General features: G+C 42.4%; 1 protein-coding gene across 7 annotated transcripts in view; it reads right to left on the bottom strand.

Moving 5' to 3' along the window:
- Nucleotides 1-17,770, bottom strand: part of SYT16 (synaptotagmin 16) — a 148,843-nt gene that overhangs the window by 42,504 nt on the left and 88,569 nt on the right. For 3 of the 7 annotated variants that reach the window (XM_030558534.1, XM_030558532.1, XM_030558533.1), the window contains exon 2: nt 13,063-13,700. The exons of the other annotated variants lie outside the window; for them this stretch is intronic. In XM_030558534.1, the coding sequence (XP_030414394.1) occupies nt 13,063-13,627 (565 nt within the window). In that variant the 5' untranslated portion in view covers nt 13,628-13,700. The remainder of the gene's footprint in view (nt 1-13,062; nt 13,701-17,770) is intronic. 7 annotated transcript variants of the gene reach the window in all.

Genomic DNA, 17,770 nt, shown 5'->3' with positions numbered 1-17,770 from the left:
AATACAACCAAGTTTACTCATGGAAAAGAAAAAACTCAACATTCAGATTTACAAATGCTCTGATTAGAAAGGGGGGAAAGCATTTTCAGAATCACCATGGAAACTTAAATAAAGGGCCTATGATTATGATCTAAACTCGTGAAAGATGATGAACGCATCTTGTGATTTGCAGATGTTGCGCAGTACATTCATTTTAACTTATTTACTCATACACACAGCCTATTTTACAAACCAAACCTCTGATCATTTGTAAAGGGGAGTTGGCAGTACATTTCAAATTACCACAGACACTTTTTGCAAGGAATTTCAAATATATGCTCAATATGATATCTAGGTTACAGACATTCAAATACTACACAGCTAAAAACACTCAAGAGAAATGGTCCAAGACTTCTTTATAGTTACCAAGTATACAGAATTACATATTTTTTATTCAAAAGACTATAAAGAATGTATTTCACATATCTGATAAAATATATTGTGAATGGTGTAAAACATATGCATTTTGCATACCGTCCTCCACTTGCATGTTATTAAATGATGGTTGTTTAAGTTGTGAGATCAAGCACTTGGAACATAGGTAATGCCAAATTTATCCTTCCCAGGTAATCTTAATTCTTTCTTGTGTGTACCCATTCCGTGCTTTGAGGGATTGATGCTGCTCCACTGAAGTCAATAGGAGTTTCATTATTGAGTTCAGAGGGAGCAGGATGATGCTCTGAATGAACAAGGGGTCCAGTGGCAAAAACAGTACGCGACCAAGAAATTAAAGACTGTGTTGTAATGTATATGCATACATGTACAGATCATAAATGTTCTTAGTACAGTGCCTGCTGCAGCAGTGGCGGAGACACGGGTCGGACCGTGGAATGTTCATGCTCTATTATTATTTTGCTGTATTGCCACAGTTCCCCAATGGAACACTAGTGACAGAAGAGAAACGGTGATTTTCAATATTTTATAACTCAGCAAAATCTGAACTGAATTCCATAGGACGAGAGGGTGATAGTTCAAGGGTTTTACCCCTGCCAAATTTCAAAGTCTGGCTGCAAACAATGGAGGTGTTATAGTTTGTCAAAACAAAGGTTGAAGGAATCTTTTCTAATGGAAACGTACAGTAACCTAAACACAGATGTCACTACCAGATCCCTCTATAATTATAGGCCTGAGCTTCAAAGAGCCTCAACTTTGTCTACACTTGCACTTTTGTCGTTAAAACTTTTGTCGCTCAGGGGTGTGAAAAAACACACCCCTGAACGACAAAAAAAAAGCACTGGTGTGGACAGCGCTTCGTCGGTGGGAGCCACACTCCAGGTGACAAAGCTATCACCCCTCGTTGGAGGTGATTTTATTTTGTTGCCAGGAAACCCTCAGACTCTCTTTTTACACCTTTAACCAACTGCTAGTACAACTAATTGGGAGTGCAAATGAGGGAATGCAGACATTTGACTACCTGACCTATAGCTACAATCAGGCAGTTAAGCGTCCACGTTCCTTCATTTGTGCTAACAATTACTTGTGGACCCAAAATGATTGTCAAATAGGAGACCTGGTTTAAAAAAAGTCAGGCCTAAAATGTATTTCAAATACATAGAAACTGGGCCTCTTTGTAATATATTAAAGCTGTACCATTTCAGGATGGTGGTTTTTGTGAATTTAAATACTGTGAAGAGTGCCTAATTCAGGTAATGCACCTGCAGTGGCAATAGAAGCTTCCATCCCTACTAACGTAACTCAGCCCTTAGAAAGACTTGGACATATCCAAGCCCATTCATTTTGTATGCTCTCTAGTGAGCCTGTCAACAAGAGTGCAAATTAGGGCCAACTGTTCAGTCATGCTACACACACCCAAAAGGTGAGTGACTGTAACATCTTATTGCTTCACTCGGCCCACTACCCTAACAGAGTAGAGCTAAGCAAATTTTCTGGGTTAGTGGCCAAACCGAAAAATCCTAAACAAAACAAAACAAAGAAGAGGTTCATTCTGAACCAAACTGATTTTTTTTCTTGCCAAAACAACCAAATAAATTTTGTTCAGTTTGAACAAAACAACGTTTTCAAAATGAAACGGTTCATTTTGAAACAAAATGTTGAAGTGGTTCATTAAAAAAAATTTCACTGTTTTAGAATACCAGGGTTGGAAGGGACCTCAGGAGGTCAGCTAGTCCAATCCCCTGCTCAAAGCAGGACCAATGCCCACACAGATTTTTGCCCCAGATCCCTAAAGGGCCCCCTCAAGGACTGAACTCACAACACTGGGTTTAAACAGGCCAACGCTCAAACCACTGAGCTATCCAGAAACATTTTCCTCATTTTTATTTAGCTGAAACTATTCCTAGAATTTGATCCAAATTCACAAATAGTTTCAGTGGCCCCCAAAATTGTATTTTTTGGTGAATTTACTATATACTGAACATTTTTTTGCCAGTTCTAGTCATGAGTCGGGTTTCTTCCAGTCAGGGACCTTGTACAAGCTATATGCAACTGGGCCACTTTAACTATATCCTTCTTCCAATTCCCACATCTGGATGTAAATTAAAAAAAAATGGGACTCAGATCCAGACATGCCAAACCCGTGGGAAAAAAACCACAGAAATTGGACTTGTTTTTGGTTTAATTGGCTTGTGAGTTGGTTGTTGGCTAGTTTTTGGCTTGTAGCTTCTTGCTTCTCTTTTTTGATTGGCTCCCGGCAAGCAAGGGCAAGGGGGGAGAGAGTCAGGGTGCACAGCGGGTCCACTACAGTCCCAGACTGCACGCCGGGGGGGGTTAGTCACATAGAGCGTTGGGGTTCTTAGGGACTGCCTTGTTTTGAAATGGGATTAGCTTGGTTTTTGGTTTATTGTGAAAGTCGAGGTGCTTATTTACCACGTGAAAATTGGCAACTGTGCTCAGATCCAAACCACCCCTTGCCTGGGCTTATGTATCAGCCAAATGAAAAGGCAAGCAAGAAGCTTTTACAAAAGCAAAACTGCCCCTGATTTAGCCCATTTCTACTGTGTGTTATGGGTTTTCATTAAGCATGAATTAGTAGCAATTAAAATACTACGGATGGGGCCTATATATAGGAAGGCAAGTTTTCATGATACAGCCTTCCCTCATAATAGAAAACTGTTTATATTTCTTAACTCTCTCATATATTTTCCTCTATCAGGCTATATGGCACAATGGCTTGAAATATCTTTATGTACCAACCCCCACTCCTTTTTTTTTTTTAAGATGCTGTTTACTATTCTAATGTAAAAGCATCATTCTGCAAACTCTCTTTTCAAAAGACCACCCAGCAACAAGATCAGACTTTACTCCAGATTTTTCCATTAGGTAGAAGGGAGCTTTCTTAAAATGGAGTCCTGTGTTTTATCCCCAGAACTCTTTCACTACAGTATCTGCAGAACTCCAGCTGGTACACTGAAATTCACTGAAACAACTCACAGAACTTTCACTCTGCTTCACCATAAACGGCACTTTCCCTATACCACAGTTCATTATCAGCTGGTTCCTGTGTATTGGTGCTGATTAAATACAATTCATTACACTTGGAGTCTCTTAACCATCAGGTGCACACCCACCATTCTTTGTTTGCTGATTAACAGGGTGGAAACAAATTCCCTAGCTAAGATATTTTATTTAGGGCTGCTAAGGATTACTATTGCACTGCCACAAGGTAGATATTTATTTTTCCACTTAATATAATTTTTTTAACGATATAAGCTTTTGATTAGTTACATTGGGGCTGATTCATCACAGCTTAACCCTAGTTCTATATAAGCATAACTCCATTGATTTCAATGGAGATGCACTCCCAAGGAAAAAAACATTCAGACAAGGCAGTGGTGAACAGTGTTTCTATAACTACAGTACTATATTTTAATAATCTGAGCAGGCTCCTAACTTGAGACCAGAAAACTAGCTGGGATTCAGGGCTTGGACAAAACTGAGACCTTTCGCCAAACTGAACTAAGTCCGTAGGTGTTTTTACAAGTTGGAGATCAGGTTGTTTAAGAAAATCTCATTTCAATCAGGCCTCAGACTCTTCCCTTCACCATACCCACAGCTTCCTGTGACTGACCAGCTGGCCTCTGGCTTCTCAGCAGGGCCCTGATCCAAAGCTCACTGAAGTCAGGGGACCGCCCTGGCATACATCCCTCTGCCCGTACCTTAAACATGTACAGTTCTGTACAGTACAGCTGTGGTCTCTGCTGAGCCCTGCTCTTCCGCACACCATTCACATGAACTTTTGGCTTGATATGATCTAGACTGCATTGCAAGCCAGAAATGAGAGGTGGAGGCGAAGGGACCCAACACAAATTCTCCTTAACCCCGCAATGTCTGGAGAAAAGAAGGGAGATAGTACCATGGACCTGGATAGGAATGAGAAGGAAAGTCCCATGGCCCTGTTGGGAGACAGTAGGAAGAGGAGCTCACTGGCCTTGGGTAAGATGGGACCATTATCTGAACTTCTAAAACTCCCAAATCTCTTGAGACTTGTCCGCCACTGAACTGCACACAAACGTTAGTAATCATCTCCTTAGCTCAATCTGGGGAAACCACCTCAGAACCACACGACCAACACCTCCAGTAAAACAGCCCAATCACACCAACTTGCTAGTAGGCATCCTACAACCATCAACTGCACATTTTTCCACATATAATCCCAACTAATCAAAGCAGAGGAGTGAGTTACCAAATCTGCATCTGCGGATTTCTATTGGTCCCTAGTTGTCTGCAGAGATTCATGGCATGATCCTAAAAGTTGTTCAGATTTTGACTAGGATAGGTCTTAATATTTTCACAGTTGAGTTCTCAGAGCCAGAATATTGTCTCATGTAGCATATATTCATACATTCCCCTAACAAGCTGGACATCTTGGAAAGTTAAGAATCAGAGGTACTAGAATTAGAGATAACACGTTGAGACAACCTGCAGTCTGTGTTCTAATCTAGATGCTATGAAAACTGACTCCTTGAATCAAGTGGCTGAATGAACCAGTTTAAATATTGTGACCTAGGGTTTGGATAAGCATCCAAAAGTCCATGCACACCATACAACCTTACTCCCCTCCTTCAGATCCCTCTCAACATCCATCTCTTTCCATAGTTTATCTCCAACAATGACTCAAGAGTCTCATACCACCCTAACAACATCTAAAGGCAATTCTAAATTATGCCAGCTGCCAATGGTCAATTACAACAACCAGGAATTGACAGGGCACAAGATAGCATTAATCATACCCCCATACTAGAGAGATGTAGGGGCTGTTATACCAGCTGCGTGGTACAACAGATCTCTATGGACTGGGATGATCCTCCAGAAACTGGATAGCTTGGCTTTAGAGCTGCTTATGCTACTGGAATGGTGCAATGCAGCTAGAATGCCACTGAAGATCAAGGCCCAAGTTTGTAGTAGTCCCAGAGAATGTTCTGTTTTGTAACATTTGCTTGCAATCAACAACTTATGGGAGTGACCTTCTACAAACGGGGCCAAATTAATAAGTATTGAAACTACAAACGGAAAAAACTGTTTCAGTCGTTGCAGAAAAATACAATGTTCTAGTTCTGCAGACAACATTGTTAGTATTGTACAAATCTGCTTGTTACTTCACACATAACACAGCGAGATCATTCCCACCTTGTATAGAGCAGTAGTAGAAGGAGATGAAAGGTGAAGAGGCAGGTTTTCAATGAGAGATGCAACATTTCTCAGATGCTGCCAAGATGCTGTTCATTGGTAAATGAAGTCTCAAGTCCTAAACAATTTCCCAAAGGAAGAGAGAGGCACAGCTGCCATATGGGGAGTGGGAAGAGGATGCTGCTTGGCAAAATGGCTCAGAAAACACATGCACAAATACACACACACACAATTTGCTCTGTAACTGTTGTGAATCATAACGCCCATGTTTTCCTTTTAAATAAATTCCTCTTAGCTAATAAATAATTAGAATAGATTATCAACAATAGATTAGCTTGTGTAACTTTATACAACCTACTCACTGGTGAATGCAGAAGACAGACGTCTTGCAAAGTATACCTTGGTTACCTTCTGTTCTCATGCCTCTTAGGTAGATAGGAGGCAGTGTCTCTACTATAAAGGGCCATGAACTGGGACTCAGGATATTTGGATTCTATCCTTGGCTCTGTCATTGACCTGGTGTGACCTTGGGCAAGGTCACTTCAACGTCATATGCCTCCGCAATACACACCCTACAATACACACCCCTTTGTAAACTCTTTGGAGAAGGAACTCTCACTGTGTGTTTGTACAGTGTGTTGCAGAGCCACCTACCTGGCCTGGCTTTAGGCTAGTTTCTGCCTCAGTTTCCCCTCAGTTCCACAGACCAGTTACCTACCCACATTCTCTACCACATATAGTCAGTCATACATCATCATATGACTATCATACTATCAAAACACAGACCATAGAATTCCATCTAGTTACTCCCATATTAAGCCTAATAACTTGTGTTTGACTCAAGACTTCTCTAGGTGTAAACATGTCTGGGATGATGCACATTGAGGTTGCTAACCTTGATGTATTTTCCTAGTGAGTACAAGCCCTTCTGTGCATGTGTGATCACACACGGAAAAGTAATCTTCAGTTTCTAAATTCTAAATGTTATTCACAGATCATACAGAGGCTCAGCCCACAGCCTGCCTACAGATGAATGACACCTGGCTCAGCTCCAGGTCCTTGGATAAAAACTAAGTCTATAACAATGCCTACTACCAAGGATAATCTAGCTCTTCTTCCTGGCAGTCTCTTGCTTTCTGATGCCTAATGCCAAACCAGATTCCTTGGGTAATGATAAACCTTCACATTTCCTAGTTTACTAAGGTCTAATAAATTTATTTCAGTGTGATCTGAATGTAGTCTTTAGCTGGCATGGATCTTGCCTTATTACAGAAAAAAATAAAAATCTTGATTTTGCAATGTTACAGTTGCCTCCTGAGAATTTCCTAATTTAGTGCTCGCTCACTTATACTGTAACATTGTGAACACAGTGTCAGACTGACAGCCCTGGAGACTCTTCATTCGCAGAACTGGCACTAGAAGTACACGCTTCCCCAATGCACTGCAGTTCTGATCTAGAGGATTCAACTCAAGTGGTAATTCAGTCCCCATGTCTATACCAAATTCAGCCTCTCGTCGTGAATACTAGTTGACAGTTTCAGTTGAGTGTGGTTTTCTGTTTGTGTGGGACATCAGTCCATTGAAAAGTAGGCTCTGACCACCATATTGATTTCACACAGGTGCCTAACAGCCATCATAGCATTTTGGGATATTACTTATTTGAACTAGATTCAAGCCTGTGATGCTGGCCCATATTCCCATTGCCAGTTCCCTAAGCCAACAGGCCTCCTCTTTTTAGTCACTAGTAAACCATCCCATCACTTGTTTTCTGCGAGGGATTTATAAGGACTGACTTGGTTCTTATGCTATTTCCACTAGAGTCTTCAATGATAGGGACCTACAAACAAGTACCAGATCTTGATTTACGAGGTAATTGTCATCCCACCCTTCTCTATAAGTGTGAGACCTGGGTAACCTACAGATGACATCTCAAACAGCTGGAGTGGTTCCAGCAGCGCTGCCTCAGGAGGATTCTCAGGATCAGCTGGGAAGACTTACACACTGACATCAGTGTTCTCTCTGCAGCCAACATCAGCAGTATGGAAGTGCAGGTCACGAAACACCAACTCTGCTGGGCTGGCCACTGTGTACGTATGCCTGACACTTGCCTCCCAAAGCAAGTACTCTTCTCTCAATTAAGTAAGGGAAGAAGGGCAGTGAAAGCGTTTCAAAGACATACTGAAAGTACAGCTTAAAAAGGGAGGCATCAACCCAACAATCTGGGAGGACTTGGTGCGGAACAGAACACAGTGGCGCCACATCATACACTAAGCCACAGCTCACTTTGAGGAGAACAGAGGTGCTCATGAGACAGAGAAGCGATAAAGGAGGAAAGCAAGGGCACAGCATTCCAACCAACAGCTATGTCTCCTCCAAGATTACAACTGTCACTTCTGTGGGAAAATCTGCAGGGCAAGAATTGGGCTCCTCAGCCACTTAAAAAGTCATCAATGAACCCGCTTGGCAGAGATCATCCTCGCATCGAGGGATAGCCGAAGAAGAAGAATGTTTAGAATTGGTGCTAAACTGGTGTGACAGAGGAATATGGAGTAAGGCAACTGAGCTTCAATTAAATACTGATGGGGTGTCCACTCTCCAGTGCACCTTATACAGATCTCATATGTATCTAGTTTTCTGACAATGGACCAAAAGTGACGAAAGTGAAACAGTGCTAGAACATCTCAATGCATTTGTGGCACAACAGCATTTGCATCTCTTATTTATAGACTGAGGGCTCAATGCAGGGATGCAGTGGCAGCCAAACCTATGCCACAGCAAATCAGCATGTGCCACATTAACTATCAGCAGTGTGATTTGAGAACTCAAAGATTTCAATGCCCAAACACTTAGACCCCTTAGCCTAGAGATGCCTTTCAATACTCTACGTTTGGAATGCACTGAGGACAGCAGAAGGGCCAATTTAGAAAATAGGGATCACGTTTCTTGAAAGCAAAAAAAAAAAAGTGTGGCTGAAAACCATCTGTTAAAAAACTTATTTGATAAAATCGGTCTTTTCTGCCCAATTTTTTAACCGCTATAATGTCATCTTCACTTCGTCTCGCAAAGGTGATGTTTTTCCACCAAAAGGCTTTTCTTTTGCTGCTGTTTTTTTAAAACCAGCAAAGCCTATATTGGGATGACCCTGTAATGGGTCTATTAATCATCTGTGGCTGCTAAATGAAGTGTATCTATTTTCTCTGTTACATTACTATTGGCAACCAGGTCTTCAGTAAGTGCCCAGAAATATTTCCATGGCAACAAAAAGCATTCAAGCATCGCTTTTGTTTTGTGCCAATTTAGCCTAAAAATCTTCTGTTGTAGAGGGGAATATGGTACATTAAAGTAAAATAAAATCAAGATGCAATGTTCTGAAAAGAGTCCAAGATAAACAGGAAACATGTATTTTACAGGACCAAGGCAAATAATGCCAAATGCAAGATGAAAATTTTTCAAAATTTTAATATTTATGCTAGGGAATGACTCTCCTTTACTGAATGCCAGCCAGGCCATATGCTCACGTAGGTTGTCATTTAGGGTTAGGAAGAAAGCTAACAGAAACAAGGATACCTCTTACATTTCCTCTGATCATTTCAATCCAGATTTGAAATTTAAAGTTGTCAGGATATCCCATCTTCTCACATCTCAGTCATCATCAGATCATTTCACATGCTCAGTGTCAGTCAACGGATCCAAAGAGCGATGGGAAAGATGAAAGAGGGGCACGCACGTTTAGGAAGGGGTATGCCACACTTTGGGTAGCAGAACCTGTTCAATTACATCCAAGACAGGGGAAATTTTAAAAAAAAACAAAAACCTCAAGCAAGACACTTTCAGACACGGTTCGGTGCTTTCACACTTAACAACGAGCTGCTGCAATGTACATGTTTTAGATAGCTCTGAGATGAAAGAAGTCAGAGCTTCATGTCATATCGTGCCCTTGATCCATGCCTGCAACTTCACTGCCATCAAGTCATGAGGGCACAGTATGGTCCGTAGTGCAGTGCAGAATGGAGGAAAAAGCACTAGGAATGTGGAAAGCTGGGGTTTACAGGTGAAAAGGAAGGGGCTTTGGGCAAAGCAGCCAGGCAGGGTGAGGAGCTCTGCAGAGCAGGGCTCCATGATGGCTCCATATAGACTAATGTGGCGAGAGGGTGGTAGGAATCAGGTCATAAGAACTAACATGGACCCAGTGGCCAGGAACTCCCATAGAACAGGCCCTGAGAGAACGTGGCCACTATTCCAGTCCTTTAATGTCAAATCCTGCCCTCAGTTTCGGGAAGGGGAAGGGGGGCTGGATTTCATCCCATTGCACAGCCACAAAAATGCCTGATTACTCTGGCTTCATGCAGTATTTGTGAATTAGACACCACTACTGAGGCATGGATTTCTAACTTGAGAATTCACACTGATCCAGCTCTAAAATACAGTATCAAAGGCATCAGGCAGGGCAGTTTGGGAGAAGGGGGTGATGGTGGGAAAGAGTAATATTGGCTGGTTATTCCTTCCTTTCTAATTATTACTTATTTAATGGAGATGATGATGCAGGGGGAAGAAAGTAAAGGACAGATTTAAATTTTTCTTCAATGGCCACTGCCAAGATTTACACCATCCACGTCTGATCTCCCCACCAAGTATCAAAACAAAAGGCCAGATCCTGTGCAGTATCAAACACAATAGTGGAGCTACAGAGCACCCACAGTTCGCACTGGCAACAGTGGGAGATGAAGGTGTTTAGCTGCTCTCAGGAGAGAGCTATTGCAACAGCAGGTTCAAATTTTCAGAAGTATCTAAATGCCATTTTCAAACGAGTTAAGCACTTGGAAGTCCTAGGACTTGTCTACACAGGGAGTTATGCCAGATTAACTATTCCTGATGAACTGCCTCTGTGGATGCTCCTACTCCAGAATAAGAGTGCCTTACTCTGAATCAGCTTGATCCAATAGCTATTCCAGAATAACTCCCTGTGTGGACAAGACCTTAGCACTCCTGGGAAGTGGATTAAGCCAATCTGAAACAAGGCATTCTTATTCCAGAATAAGAGAGTCCAACACATGGAGTTATTCAGGAATAGGAATTCCGCTTTAAATCCAAATTAACTTTCCTGTGTAGACAAGCCCCTGTGCTCCTAAATCACTTTTGAAAATTTTACTCTAGGCCAAGAGAAAATATAAATTCCCTGAAACAATGGCTTTAATACATCATTACCTATATACAATGTAGTCAGGATGCTAGTTTTCATGCAGTGTCCACATAGGCTTTACACCTCTGCCAGCTCTCCCTGATTGCCCATGGAAAATGGATTGACAGAGGAAATTCCACATGCACATACACACACACACACAGTGAGGTCACATACAACATTGTGCAGAAGCACAGAAATTCCAGACTATCACCACCCACTTCAAAGGGTGTTGTGCTTAAAGTTGCTCATCAGCCAAAGTTTTCAGATTATTGCAGCCCTCTCTCTCCATTATTAGGGGGGAAACTAGTCTGCATCTTCTGGGTAGCTGACATATAGATCCTTGAAACTACACATTTAACTTATAGACTCATAGACTCAAAGGCCAGAAGGTACCATCATAATCATCTAGTCTAACCTCTTGCACATTATAGGCCGCAGAACCTCACCCACTCATTCCAGTAATAAACACCTAACCTCTGGCTGAGTTACTGAAGTCCTTAAAAGCAGCAAAGAATCCTGTGGCACCATATAGACTAACAGACGTTTTGGAGCATGAGCTTTCGTGGGTGAATACCCACTTCCTCAGATGCATCTGAGGAAGTGGGTATTCACCCACGAAAGCTCATGCTCCAAAACGTCTGTTAGTCTATAAGGTGCCACAGGATTCTTTGCTGCTTTTACAGATCCAGACTAACACAGCTACCCCTCTGATATTGAAGTCCTTAAATCATGGTTTAAAGACTTCAAGTTACAGAGAATCTTCCATTTACACTACTTTAAACCTGCAAGTGACCTGTGCCCCATGGTGCAGAGGAAGACAAAAAAAAAGATGCAGGGCCTCTGCCAATCTGACCTGGGCAGGAATTCCTTCCTGACCCCAAATATGGCGATCAGTGAGACCTTGAGCATGTGGACAAGACCCACAGGCCAGACACCTGGGAAAGAATTCTCTGTAGTAACTCAGAGCCCTCCCCATCTAGTGTCCAATCACCAGCCGTTGGAGATATTTGCTGCTAGCAGTCGCAGGTCAGCTACATGCCATTGAACGCAGTCTCATCATACCATCCCCTTTATAAACTTATCAAGCCCAGTCTGGAAGCCATTATTAGGGGCTACCTAGTATAAATCCTTTGGGTAGTGGAGATTCAGACCCCTGAAACTATTAATTTAACTTAATTTTTTAAAAAAAAATCAAATTCTGATCCATTTCCTGTAATTTCCTACTTTAGTGTCCTCTTCATAGGTGCCGACTCCATGGGCGCTCCAGGGCTGGACCACCCACAGGGAAAAATTAGTGGGTGCTCTGCACCCACCAGCAGCCAAGTTCCCCATCCCACCCCACCTCTTCCTCCACCTCCTCCCCTGAGCGTGCTACGTTCCCGCTCCTCATCCTACCTCCCAGCGCGTGCTGCCGCCAAACAGCTGTAGCATGCTCTGGGAGGCAGGGTGGAGGAGCGGGAAAGTGGCACGCTCAGGGCAGCAGGTGGGGAAGAGGCAGGGTCGGGGCGGGGATTTGGGGAAGGAGTCGGAATAGGGGCAGGGAGGGGGTGGAGTTGGGGCAGGGTCTTTGGGGGTGGGACGGGGCAGAGCAAGGGTGGAGTCGGGGTGGGGCCAGGGGTTAAGGGGGGTCAAGCATTCACCGGTGCCAGTAGAAGTCAGAACCTATGGTCCTCTGAGATCTTATTTGAAAAGTTTTGAGGAGAAAAAGTGATCTGGGAGTACTTCACCTGTAACTCTCAAAACACATCTAGCTTTCAGTACAGTGTTCAAAGCAAACCACACAGAAACATCTTAAGATTCATGGCAAGGTTGGATTCTTTTTTTTTAAGCAATGGTGTACAAGCAGATGCTCCTCAAAGGGAAGGCTTAAGGTGAAAAGCTCCCTTTGAAGGGTTCTGATACCTGAAGCATTTTGGCTGAAATCCACAGCACACTGACATGTCAAGCTCATGAGCCTGAATTGAATAAATGTGGGAAATGAACTGCATTTCTTAATACGGTAACAGGGCCTGATTTTCCTCTAACCTACCGTGTCTCTACACCCGTTGAACTCCACTCACTTTAATGCAATTAATTCTGAAAGACAGGAGAATCAGGGCCATCAGCATTGTTGGTTTGGGGATTTTGAAACTGTGAGAAATGTACAAGAGATGATGTAAAATAAAATGAGCAGATTAATAACGAACTCAATCAAAGCCAAAGCAGAGAAATGGGCCCTCTTGCATAATGCTGCCGTGTGGTTACCATCATCTTACCTTCCACACATGCCTTTCCATTAATATTTTCTAATGAGCCAGCCACATCAAGGTCATGCTGAAGATCCCTTATCTGCCTGTTGAGGTAGCCTTCCTCTTCGGGTATGGTAGGAAGCATACCTAGCAGCTCGTGATCGTCATATTCTTGGTAAAATCCCTGGGATGACAGAGAGCTGGTGTCGTCTGGACGTTGCTCTGAGGAGTTGGTGCCACTTCTCACTCTTTTTTGCCATTGCAGACTCATGTTGGAGCCACTGGCAGGTGCCTGGGAATCAAGATCCTGACTTGTTGATGGAAAGTGACTGTCTTCAAGATGCACATGCTCAGCACCTTTCATGTTCTGGGTGAAGCTTCCTTCATCTTCTGAATCTTCAGAGTAGTCCTTATAACTGCCATCACTGTCTTCTAAGTCCTGGTTTCCATCTTCCTCCAACTTGTGGTCCACTCTGCTCAAGTTGACCAACGAAGAAGATAAGGAGTCTCCTGCTTGTTGGACAGCTTCATACATCCGGGACATCCAGGAGGAGAGTGGCTGGAGGAAACTCTGAGCATTCTGAGAAGCCATGCTTATACCATGACCTGTATCTGATGATCAGTTGTTCAGTTTTGCCAGCATGCCACACTTACAATTCTGTGAGCTATAGAATAAGCATTATAAGAGATTACCATAAATCACTTGTCCATCAATGTATATGTGTTATCTATCAAAACTATCCAGCCTAGAGAGAAGGAAAGGCAAGAACCCTTCCACCAGCTTAAAGAGACAGCCACTAAACCACCACCAGAAAGCCAAGATTACCCAGCAAGGCATGTATTCTGTAGCAGACAGCAAAGAGCTCCAGTTAATCTTACAGCAGCCAGATGAAAGCCATTATGACAAAAACTTAAATACAGACCACTCGAACGCTAGCACATCTCATGGTGCTCATACATTACGCTATTAGCACCAGAACAATCTATATAAAAATACTCTATTCTTATATAGCAAATTTCAGCCCAGGCTCTCAAAGCATTTACAAACCTTGATTCCCTTACCACCCCCTTGAGTTAAGTATCATATCATATCCACCTTGAAGATGGTGAAACAGAGGCACAAAAAGTCTTTTTTGTTTTATTTTTTTAATTGACTTGCCCAAAGGTCACACAGTCGATCAAAGCAGAACTCCCTACTCCCAACACTATGCTCTAGCCATTTACTAGACAAATGTTTGTTCCTATGGGGGGAACAAGTCCATAGGCTGTATTCATTTCTATGAGAAAGTTTAAAAGGAACATTTTGATATCAATTGTTGGCAGAGGAAGGGGAAGCTGAGAATAATTACAATGTTCTTTTGATGTTTAAATGAAATATAACCATTTTCTACACTCAGGCCCTGATTCGGTCAGGCAGTTAAGCATGTCCAACTTTCTGCATTGTCAGCAGTCCCACTGAATTAAGTGGGACTAGTCAGAGGCTTAAAGTTGGGTATGTGCTTACATATCTGCAGAACCAGAACCTAAGACAGTTTCTGATTTTTTGGAAGCAGAGTGTGGAAAGAGGTTTAAAATCTCAAAACAGGAACGTGTGTCATTTTTTCATCTTCATAAGGATTGCAGGAAGGCAATGGGCCCTTCTCTGCATGCATCTGGCACATCTGCTCTTTGTGTGCCTTTGAAAAATCTTTCCCCACCTTACCAGAAAGATATTGGCAAATTCAGGGGGAGTTCAGAGAAGAGGAATAAAAATTACCAGAAGGCTAATGGGTTTAAGAGGAAAGATTGAACCACCTGTACTGCTTGGGTCAGTGACACCTACAGGAGGGGGGGGGACTTTACAACACCAGTGGTGAAATCTGCACCTCACTAATATCATTGACTTCAAGAGGGCTAGGGTTTCACCCCAAAAGAGATAAGAATTATATAGCGTGCCACCAGGCCATATAGATAGGCATAACTACATTAAGAAAGGGAAAATAGAAAGGGACCATCAAGAAAACCTCTCCAAAATTATAAGGCTGCAGATAGCATCCAAAGGAAACTGACAGGAGCTCCATTTCCCGGGATATATAAAACTAGAGAGTCTTTTGTTCAGTCTTTTTTTAGGGAGTAGTCCTCCATTGAATTAGACGTGGAAGACTCAATCGATCTTTTCAATCTGCACCTTCCATGACTGATTATTTTGCCAAATGATGGTCTCTTAACTGGCTATGGTTCATTTTGTAGAAATCTCCAAGACATTTGTCATCATTAGAACGTACTTAAAATTATCATCATTATCCCGGTGATAAAAGCATGGGTGACTAAATCTTTGACAATACATTTTTAAAGTTAATGGCTATCACAAAGCCTTCCCGTACATGCACAGACACTGACCCAATGCTACTTGGAGTCAACTGGAATCTTGCCATTCATTTCAGTGGCCTATTAAACCAAGGTTATATTTCCCATGCAATCAATCACGCCCATTCCCTTCACTGTCCCCGCAGCTCCCATCCAACCACGCTTCCTCGTATGATCTATACGTTTTGACTCTGAATTCAATTCATTTTACACTGTCTCCAAATGATACATTTTCAGGGTGCTGTAGATTTTTCTAGTGATGGGCCACTGCACTGTAGACGTTGTTAGGGGACGCTGGCAATATTGACGGCTGGGAGGGGGAGAATTAGGCCTTTCGGGGATTTTTAGGTAGGAAGTGATTTAGGTTTGCTACATCCAGCGATGACTGCTAAGCACAGTAGCTAAACATGGCTTCTAAAATGGAACAGTCGCTTTAAAAATAAAGAGAACAAAACTTTTCTGCATTTTTGTGAGGGGTTACTAGCTCATGTCTGTGACCTAAGGACCTCTTGGTGCCCACTGGCAAAGGGCACAGGGGTACATAGGGTTACAAGGATCCCCTGCATTCACCAAGAGGAGTCACATAAGTTCTCTACCTGAAAGCATGTGTCACACTGGTAATCATCATTGTTGTGAGATGTATGGGCAGATAATGTGTAAGGAGTTCTGTATGTATCCTGAAAATTATGTTCTTAAAATAGCTAAGTTAAGACAGGTCGCCAGAAGGTGATAAACTGATTCTAGGCAGGAACGGAGGTAGTAAATATTTATATTTCAGGCAGGCCATTGTGTATTGTATACCTCCGGGCCAACCCAATCAGCATAAAAACAATGGGCATACTTGGTGACAGGCTGTGTTTGTTGCCTGGGTGAGGTGCTGGCCTGAAGATTTACAAAGACAGAGGAACTCCAAGATCAATCTCTGAAAATAGAACCTGCTGGGCAAAGGTCCATATTGTGTAACTGAAAAAGAAGCGGAAGGGGGACTAGGTGTCATCCTTTAATCTGAAGCCAATTTGCCAGCAGGCTTGATTTTATGAAAGGAAGGTCTCAGCCATTCTAGTTGAAAATGCTGAGAAAAGGACTTGGTGTAAGCGATCCTCTAGGAGACACACTAATGTCCTGTGAGTTAAGTTTAGGCTGTAGCAAGGATGTTATGATTTTGGGTTATATGTAACTGTTTGTTTCCAATATTCTCACTTACTATCATTTGAACCTCTGTTCTGTGAAAATAGATATATTTATAGTGAAAACATGAATAAATGTAAGCGTGTGCCTATCGCTTGCCTGCAGAGACACAGCATAGTCTGGGGGGAGGCAGGGAAGCTGAGAGGGGAGTACTTGTGCTGTCTTTGGCCAGGGTTATCAGGGAGCTGACCCCTGGCAGGCACAGACAAGGTTCTCTCATGCTAACGGCAGGGAGCAGCAAGGTACCTCACAATCCTGGGTACCCTGGGAAGCATTCAGATGCCATTAGTAGGTTTCAGATATAACAGCCTTCTGAGATTAATGGAGCCGTACACAACTCCTAAAGCTATTGGTTCAAGCTGTCTGCAGACTCTGGCAAACTTCACTGCACTGCAGTATATTCAGTTCACATTCTGGAGGTCGTCTTCACAACCAGAATACTAAAGAGATTTTTTTTAAATGAAAATCTAGATTAAGGAGCACTTGTAAGCAGTGAATAAAAAACAAAAAACAAAAATAAAAATAGCACCATCTGCAGGACCATGGATGACACAGTTTTGGTAGCCACTACTAGGCTGCCCCAAAGTTGAGGTTACCTTTCAGAATCTAGGAAAAGTGTTCAGCTTATAGCAGGTTGTGAACTGGCACTGGAGGGTGATAGTTTCTAGAAGCTGTTTGGAGAAGCCAAGGGAGTTTACATTAGTTAGAGACTGGCTATTTCCCAGAAGCCCAAACCCTAATTAACAACGGTGCTGCTTTAATTGATGTTTACAACGTGCGTCACAGCAAGGCCCTTCCAACACTAAGAATTTTCATTTTAAATAACTTCACCAATCTCAACTCACACTTTAAAAAACTGAGTTATGGATGGAGAAAAATTGATGAGAACAGTAAGTGAAATGTTAGTGGGAGAGACTGCCACTTATTTTTAATGTGTATATCTCATATATCTTATCAGATTCACTTCAAACACCCCCAACCTTTTCTCTCTCTCCTGAGAAATTTCAGGCTAAATAGCCTGTTTAGTTACTAATTGTTACTTTTATTTTAGAAAATCAGATGGGTAGAAGAGTCAATGTTAGGCACAGAAGAGAAAGTGCCACAACATCACTATGGAATCCCTACACTCAATACACTGTTTTCTTTATAGATTATATTATGAGCGATGGTAACTGTAAGGAGTGAGCTCCTTCAGCCGAGC

This window comes from Gopherus evgoodei, chromosome 4 (assembly GCF_007399415.2).
Source record: "Gopherus evgoodei ecotype Sinaloan lineage chromosome 4, rGopEvg1_v1.p, whole genome shotgun sequence".
Lineage (NCBI taxonomy): Eukaryota > Metazoa > Chordata > Testudines > Testudinidae > Gopherus > Gopherus evgoodei.
This window is presented reverse-complemented; position numbering and strand designations above follow the sequence as displayed.